This window comes from Monodon monoceros, unplaced genomic scaffold (assembly GCF_005190385.1).
Source record: "Monodon monoceros isolate NGI ecotype Baffin Bay Population unplaced genomic scaffold, NGI_Narwhal_1 Super_Scaffold_7, whole genome shotgun sequence".
Lineage (NCBI taxonomy): Eukaryota > Metazoa > Chordata > Mammalia > Artiodactyla > Monodontidae > Monodon > Monodon monoceros.
The window spans coordinates 59,527,227-59,535,278 of record NW_021703784.1 but is presented as its reverse complement, the minus strand read 5'-3'; the positions used below and the strand labels follow the sequence as shown (position 1 = coordinate 59,535,278).

The following is an 8,052-nucleotide window of genomic DNA, read 5'->3' as shown; positions in this document are numbered from 1 at the left end:
CTGGGAGCCCGAGCCCAACCTGAGGCTATGACATCTCTGCAGTTGACCTTTCCCTCTAACGTGGGCAGGAGGCCAGAAGACGGCAGACAGCAGGGGCTTGCTTGTGGCAGTGACCTAGAGAGGGGTTGGCTGGCTGGGGAGAGATCTTGGAGATGACCAGCTCTAGGCCTGAGGGTCTTCAGGGAGGTGGGGGTGGGTACAAGAGCAGCCACGTGGTGTATTTGTTTTCCGCGGGGCCCCTATATACTCGCGTGTAATAAGAGCACACATTTGTTGAGCCTTTGCCGTGTGAGGCTCTCTGCTGAGGGGTCCACCTGCTTTATCTCTGTAACTTTTCACGGCAACCCTCTGAGGCAGAGCACTTTTAACATAATAGTCTCCATATTCTACATGAAGAAACCTAGGCTCCGTACAGCTAGTAAGAACCTGGGTCTGTGGGCCTCCAAAGCCCCTTTCTGAAGCACCCCCTACACTGTGGTGAGTCCTGGATTCTGGCAGCAGGTGGGGAGCCCTGAGCTTACCCAGTGTTTGACAGTCCACAGAGGGAGAATCCGAGGAGCAGCCCCTCCCCTTCTTCAGCATTCAGGACCACCCATTCAAGGGAGGAGCCAGCATCGTCACTAGTTTCCAGGCAGAGACGGGAGGTGGTGGTGCACTGTAGGGCTCATGTGATCTGTCACATGACAGCGGATCTGCAGAAAGGCAGAATGGGCCCCCGAGCCTGGTAAGAAATCAGGGGGGCCCTGGGAGAAGGGAATCATGTTGGAGGGAGTATATGTTGGAGGGTGGGAACATAATGACAGTCCAGCTCCTGCTGAAACCCATGTGCTGCCCCTGCAGCCTCCTAGGGCTCCTTGCCCTCTTTGTCGCCGGCAAATGCAGTTACAGCCCGGAGCCTGACCAGCAGTGGACGTGAGTTGACTTAGCACTGACAACCCCTACCCCATGGCCTCTCCTGTACCCGTTTTCCTGGTTCTAGCCTCCCTCACCCCCCTTACCAGCTCCTGGTACCCACTCCATAGCCTTATTCCCAGGTTCCCAGATTCAGTCCCCGATAATCCACCTCCTGTGATCCATATCTGCTTCTGGAATCCTCCCCAAGTTCTAGGTTCTAATGGTGAACCTTCCCATCCCTACTCTAATGAAGGCCATGTGCCTGACCCCTGACCCTACAGGCTGCCACCAGGCTGGGTGTCTCTGGGCCGTGCGGACCCTGAGGAAGAGCTGAGTCTCACGTTTGCCCTGAGACAGCAGAACCTGGAGAGACTGTCCGAGCTGGTGCAGGCTGTGTCGGATCCCGGCTCTTCTCGCTATGGTGCCTGATGGGACTGGGGGCGGGATGTGGGATGCAGTAAAGGGACACAGGACTGGGCTGAGTGTGGGATGGTGCAGGTCATGTCAGGGATGTGCTCTTGGGGCCTGTCGAGGGGGTGGTATAGGACAGATGAATGGCAGTGACCCTCATTAAAGAGTTTCTGAATAAAAAGGTGAATTGGAACTAGAGTGTCCAAAACTAATTCACATTCTTTCCTCCAAAACTTTCCACCTATGTTCATCAGGCTCAAAAACTGAAAGTGGGTATGGTTAAGAGCACAGGCTTGGTGATCAGATCTGGATTCAAATTCTGACTCTACTATTTACCAACTACCAGACAAATGGGGAAGTAGCATCCAGTACATAAAAGTGCTCGTTACCTCAAATTTCACCTCCCCCCACTAAATTCACTCTCATTTACTCCTCCATTCGACCCTAAGGCTGCCGCCTCCAGCTCTGAAATACTCCACTGTCTCACCATTCCTTGTTGCCCCCAACTCAGCTGATGACTGCTGCCAGCCCCCTCGCTGGTCTACAGTCTCTTCCCCTCCACTCTTCTCCCCACTTTACCCCCCACTATGCTCCAGAAGGTCCATGGTTTGCTCCAATGGTCAAGCTGGACTGTGGGCTTCCCCTGCTGGAAGCCCTTCGTGGTGAGGGGGGCAGTCTAAGGTTCACCCGGGAGGTGTATGCATGATCCACACAGGAGAGCAGTGCCTCGCCATCGTGTTAACCTCCAGTGTCTCCTGGTTAAAGTTCAAAAAGGGCAACTTAGAAAAGCAAGGAATGAAGGCAAGAGCCTCTACTGAATCCCTGCAGGAAAGTACCTGACCCTAGAGGATGTGGCTGAACTGGTCCGGCCATCACCACTGACCCTCCACACAGTCCAAAAATGGCTTTTGGCTGCTGGAGCCCGGAACTGCCACTCAGTGACCACACAGGACTTTCTGACTTGCTGGCTGAGTGTCCGGTAAGAGGGAATAATTGCCTCATGGAGGGCACCAATCATCCCATCAGGGAGATTCGTCACCGCAGTGGAAGGGAGCTGAGAGCTTGCCAGGGCCTGTGGGTGAAAACACTACGGGAGATAACGACTAACTGCCCCGTGATGCTCAGGCAGCCTCCTCAGCTCTGTTCCATGCTTTCTGACCTCTGTTCTCTGATCTCTGACTTCAGACAAGCAGAGCTGCTGCTCTCTGGGGCTGAGTTTCATCACTATATGGGGGGACCTGCAGAGACCCATGTTGTAAGGTCCCCACGTCCCTACCGGCTCCCGAAGGCCTTGGCCTCCCACGTGGACTTTGGTAACACCCAGTGGGGTTGGTGGCGGGGGGGGGGACGGGTCAGTGATAAAATGGGGGGTTGGAGGCTAAAGGATCTCTTCCTCAAGGCTGACTCCTCCCCACAGTGGGGGGGCTGCACCGCTTTCCCCCCACATCAACCCTGAGGCAACGCCCCGAGCCACAGGTGCCAGGGACTGTTGGCCTACACCTGGGGGTGACCCCATCTGTGATCCGTGAGCGGTACAACTTGACGGCACAAGACGTGGGCTCTGGCACGACCAACAACAGTCAAGCCTGTGCCCAGGTGAGCCATGCGGAGAGCCTCAGGGTCCTTACCACCTCCCCAAGGTGCCTGACCAGCCTGGGGCTGACTCTCTGACTCTAACCCCTGGACTCTCACCCCCAATCCTGTGATCTGGGACAGTATCCCCTGACCTGACCCTTGGGGCTGTGTCCTCTGACCCATGATATCTGCTCTGATTCCCTCCATAGTTCCTGGAGCAGTATTTCCATGAGTCAGACCTGGCTGAGTTCATGCGCCTCTTCGGTGGGAACTTTGCACACCAGGCATCAGTAGCCCGTGTGGTCGGACAGCAGGGCCGGGGCCGGGCCGGAATCGAGGCCAGCCTAGATGTAGAGTACCTGATGAGTGCTGGCGCCAACATCTCCACCTGGGTCTACAGTAGCCCTGGTACTGCCAAGGGAACTGGCTGGTGGGGATAGAGGTGGGGGTGAGTGGTGGTCTTTGCTTCCCCAAGGGAATCCCGTGAGCTCCAGGGAGATCCTGACAACCTCCCAAATGACTGCCTTTGTGCCCTCTTCTCCAAAAACAATTCAGGCCGGCATGAGTCACAGGAGCCCTTCCTGCAGTGGCTCCTGCTGCTCAGTAATGAGTCAGCCCTGCCACATGTGCACACCGTGAGCTACGGAGATGATGAGGACTCCCTCAGCAGCGCCTACATCCAGCGGGTCAACACCGAGCTCATGAAGGCTGCTGCTCGGGGTCTTACTCTGCTCTTTGCCTCAGGTGACCTCCTACTCTAAACTTAGACTCCCACACCCACCCAGCCTCAGAACTTTGGCCCCGCAGTGACTCCTGGACCTGATCTCTATCTCATAATCTGAACTCAACAGGGACCACTGACCTGACCTCAACTGACCTCTTGCAGTAATGACTAACACTTGAATTTCCTCTCCGACATCTGAACCCACATTCCAAACTCTGACCAATTAAACTGAGTGGCAAACTTGGTCTCTCTCCCAGGTGACAGTGGGGCTGGGTGTTGGTCTGTCTTGGGAAGACACCGGTTCCGTCCCAGCTTCCCTGCCTCCAGGTAAGCACCCCAGCCCACCACTTACCTGTGGCCACCAATTCATCTATGTCCTCATGATTTGGAACCTTTGTCTTGATCACACCAGGTGCTCCTGTGGCCCAACCCTCAACTTTACCTGCACCCCCCTCTTCTTCCTGTAGGTCGCAGGCCCCGAGTCTCCTGAGTAGGACATAGCTCCCAGTGTTCCACTTCCTCAGTCTCCAGGCATTTTAGGGGGAGATTTGGTGGGTGTTCCGTAGGAAAAAGTGTGCAGTCACCTCAGGCCATGCTTTGAGGACCCAAGATCTCTCAGTCATCCCCATGTACATGCTTCACCAGAGTGCTTCCCCAGTCCCTCCAGCAAGACCCAGACCCATACTCACCCATCCCCATGCATTTTGGAGGTGCCCTTTGGACCCTGCAATCTGAATGCTGTCTTCTGTCCTCAGCCCCTATGTCACCACGGTGGGAGGCACATCCTTCCAGAATCCCTTCCGAGTCACAGATGAGGTTGTTGACTATATCAGCGGTGGCGGCTTCAGCAATGTGTTCCCACGGCCTTCATACCAGGCATGTGTGTGTTTGTGTGGATGGAGGGGGGACGGGTGGGATCCTCAGTTCAGCAGAGGATACTCACTCAAGAACGCCTTTTAGGAGGAAGCTGTAGCCCAGTACCTGAGCTCCAGTGCCCACTTGCCACCATCCAGTTACTTCAATGCCAGCGGCCGTGCCTACCCAGATGTGGCTGCACTCTCTGATGGCTACTGGGTGGTCAGCAACCATGTGCCCATTCCATGGGTGTCTGGCACCTCGGTGAGAATTAGCCTGGCTCCAAACCCCCACCCAGGGACTACCCTCACCCTCCACCCCCAAGACCTTACACCCAGAACCCCTGATTCCTCAGAGACCTCTGATCCATCCCTCCCAAAAAGTCCAATCACTCTGAACCCCTAACCTCTACTTGTACCCTCACCCTTGCAGGCCTCTACTCCAGTGTTTGGGGGACTCCTATCCCTGATAAATGAACACAGAATCCTCAGAGGCCTCCCCCCTCTTGGTTTTCTCAACCCACGGCTCTACCAGCAGCATGGGGAAGGACTCTTTGATGTGAGTTTGGAAGAGAGGGGTGTGGCCACTTACGTAAGAGTATGTCCAGTGCTAAGATGAACTTGAGGACAATTCTGATGGGGTGGGATAGCCTCTGGAATGTGAATACAAGGTGAGGTGCTGCAGTCTCCTAGTATCAGCAAGCCGGGATCTGATGCCCACCTTCTCCCTAGGTAACACGTGGCTGCCATGAGTCCTGTCTGAATGAAGAGGTGGAGGGTCAAGGTTTCTGCTCTGGCCCTGGCTGGGATCCTGTGACAGGCTGGGGAACACCCAACTTCCCAGCTCTGCTGAAGACACTAATTAACCCTTGATCCTTTCTTGCTAGAAGAGTGGGCCTGTCCACTGCCCCACAGCCGGTGGCTCGGTCCCTGGTTCTGCACTGTAGGGAGCCCTGCTAAACCCTCAACTGTTGACTGCCGCAGCTTATCTCCCTAACCCAGAAATGCTGTGAGCTTGACTTGACTCCCAACGCTACCTGCTCCCTTATACTCAGGTACCCCTGCCCCTGGCCCAGGTTCCTCTACAGATGCTATAACCTGCACTGTTTGGGAGCGTCCTCCGCACACCGCCCCCTCTTCCATTTCTTCTTTTATTTTTTTTTCAACTTTTTTTTCAGTTGTTTACACGGTCTGTGTAGTACACTATTTCACTTCATCTTCACTCCTCAATTCATTGCCATGAGACCTCTGCTCTTATTTTTCACTCTTTCCTCCCCTGAGAAACACTGAGAAATGAATGCCTCCCTGCTGCTTCATCCAGTGGACACTTCCCAATCTTTGCTTTGTGGGCTGTCACAGTAGTCTACCGCCTCTCCTTCCTTAGCGCCCAGGGCTTAACTTCTCCTCTGACCACTCCCTATTCCTCCTTCATTCCCTCCTCCCTCTTTCTCTTTCTCCGCTTCCTCGTCGAATGTTGTTGTATCTCATTGCTCCATCCTTAGTCTTTTGCTCTTCTCACTCTACTCATTGACCCTGGAACAAATCAATCACCGGCATCCACAGCCATCACCATCTCACTATATCAGAGTTTTTATCCAACAGTGATCGATACCTCAAAAGTAATGTGTGTGATACTCAATATTTCATCTCCCTTCTTCCCAATCCCAAACTGTTCTCTTCTGTTTCTTCTTTGTAAATGACACTATGCTTCTTCCAACCAAGCCAGAAACCTAAAGTGTCATCCTAGACTCCCTTTCCTCACCTCCTCCCATCATCATCTTCAGTCAACAAGTCCTGCTGACTTTACCTCTTAAATATACCTTCACCAATCCACAAGTCCTGCCATTTGTATTTCCTAAGTATATCTAGAACTCATCGAATTCTCTCCATCTCTACTGCTACGACATTAGCCCTGAGCCATATTCCCTCTCCTCTGAATTGAGGAGGCCCTTGCAAGAAGTGTCCTTACTTTCTGCCCTTCCCTAAACCATCTACCAGAGTAAGATGCAAATCCCATAAGGTCATTTACTTGATTAAGACCCTTCAAAGATCACTGGATATAGTTCAGGCTTTTTATCATGACTTAAAAACCTAATCCCTCACTTGCCATTTGTTCCTGAGTAACAAATTGTTTATCCTTTCCTGCCCTCCCCACAGACACTTTCACTTTTGCTCAAGATATTCTGGGCCCTAACATTACACCTGGCTCCCTTTGCCTGGTTGATTTCCAGAATTCTTTCGAGAGTCAGCTCAGAAGTCACCTTCTCGTGTGAACCTTTTGGCTCCCTGAAGCTAGTTGATTTTGGTATGACAGAAAAATCCTAGATTCTTGAAAACAAACCTGTTTGATTCTTGGTTCTGATATAGACTAGGCGAGAGCCTTGGACAAGTAAGTTCAACTCTCTGAAGCTTTTTCCTCATCTGTTATGTGAGGATATTGATACCTGCCTCTAATATTCAGGGAATCATTAAATGGGATAAAGTTAATAGAATGCCTAACACACAGATACAGGCAGCAGCTGTTAGTTCCCCTCCTCCCTTGCACTGTACGCTCTGTGTCTACCTCCAGTATTTAAACCCCCATATATTGTTGAAATGGCCAGTTAACTCTTTGCCTCCCTTTCCAAGACTATTGGTGCCTAGAGGACTAGAACCTTGTCCTACTTAACTTTGTATTTGCAGGCCCTAGCTCATCAGGACTGGCAAATAGGAATTAAATAAATGTTTGCTGCATTGAAAAACCCACTCTTTCACTAGCTGTGATTTTTCAGATCTTGTTTATTCAGGCTGAAAGACAGCCGTCCCTCTGTATCCTCACATACCACAGCCACAGATTCAACCAACCATGAATTGAAGATATTAAAAAAAAAAAAAAATTCCAGGAAGTTATAAAAAGCAAAATTTGAATTTACCAGCAACGATTTACATAGCATTTACATGGTATTAGATATTATTAGTAATCTAGAGATGATTTAAAGTATACAGTGCAAATACTATGCCATTTCATATAAGGGACTTGAGCATCCATGGGTTTTGGTATCCATGGCGGGGGAGGGGGGGAAAGGGGGTTGGGGGGAGGGTCCTGGAACCAATACTGCCCACCCCTCACCACCTATACGGAGGGTGGACTGTACCTCCCTCCCCATCTGCAGCAACACTTTCTCCTGTGGCCCTCACTTCTTTGGGCAGCTGCCAGGGAGAGAGGCTATCCAACTCCACTACAAACCCTTAAAAGGCTGAATAAAGGGACTAGGAAGGATGCAGACTGGCAGGCGACCAACGGTCGAGAGGTGTCGGTGCGATGGGCCCCAAAGCAAGGTTTTCGGGCGTCAGGCTGGGTGAGGGGTCCCAGACCTACGGAAGAGACTCCTCGACATTCAAGCGTTCCCATCCCAGCGGATCCGCCTAGGAGAAATGTTCGCGCTACCGCGGTTCTCCAACACTTTCTCTCCGCCCGTCAGCCTTCGTCATCTAGCCGCCGGAGTGGCAGCGGAAAGAGGCGAGCAGCCTAAGGGAGGAGCGAACGTGACGTGGGAGGGGCGAGTCGCGAGGCGTGTGACGCCAACCCTGGTGCGTGCGTAACGTGAACGGAAG

General features: G+C 52.5%; 1 protein-coding gene across 2 annotated transcripts; it reads left to right on the top strand.

Annotated features, from left to right (window-relative positions):
* The first annotated feature begins 663 nt into the window (after nt 1-663).
* Nucleotides 664-7,343, top strand: TPP1 (tripeptidyl peptidase 1). Of its 2 annotated transcripts, XM_029208988.1 has the most exons (13): nt 664-724; nt 841-912; nt 1,176-1,315; nt 2,134-2,284; nt 2,491-2,618; nt 2,723-2,901; nt 3,090-3,288; nt 3,436-3,624; nt 3,862-3,931; nt 4,360-4,480; nt 4,565-4,723; nt 4,892-5,017; nt 5,191-7,343. In XM_029208988.1, exons 1-13 carry the CDS (start codon nt 681-683, stop codon nt 5,329-5,331), a joined length of 1,719 nt encoding a protein of 572 aa, XP_029064821.1. In that variant the 5' UTR covers nt 664-680; the 3' UTR covers nt 5,332-7,343. The 2 variants fall into 2 exon arrangements, with proteins under 2 accessions (XP_029064821.1, XP_029064820.1); XM_029208987.1 differs by lacking the exon at nt 664-724 and having other exon boundaries at nt 732-912.
* The last annotated feature ends 709 nt before the right edge of the window (nt 7,344-8,052 follow it).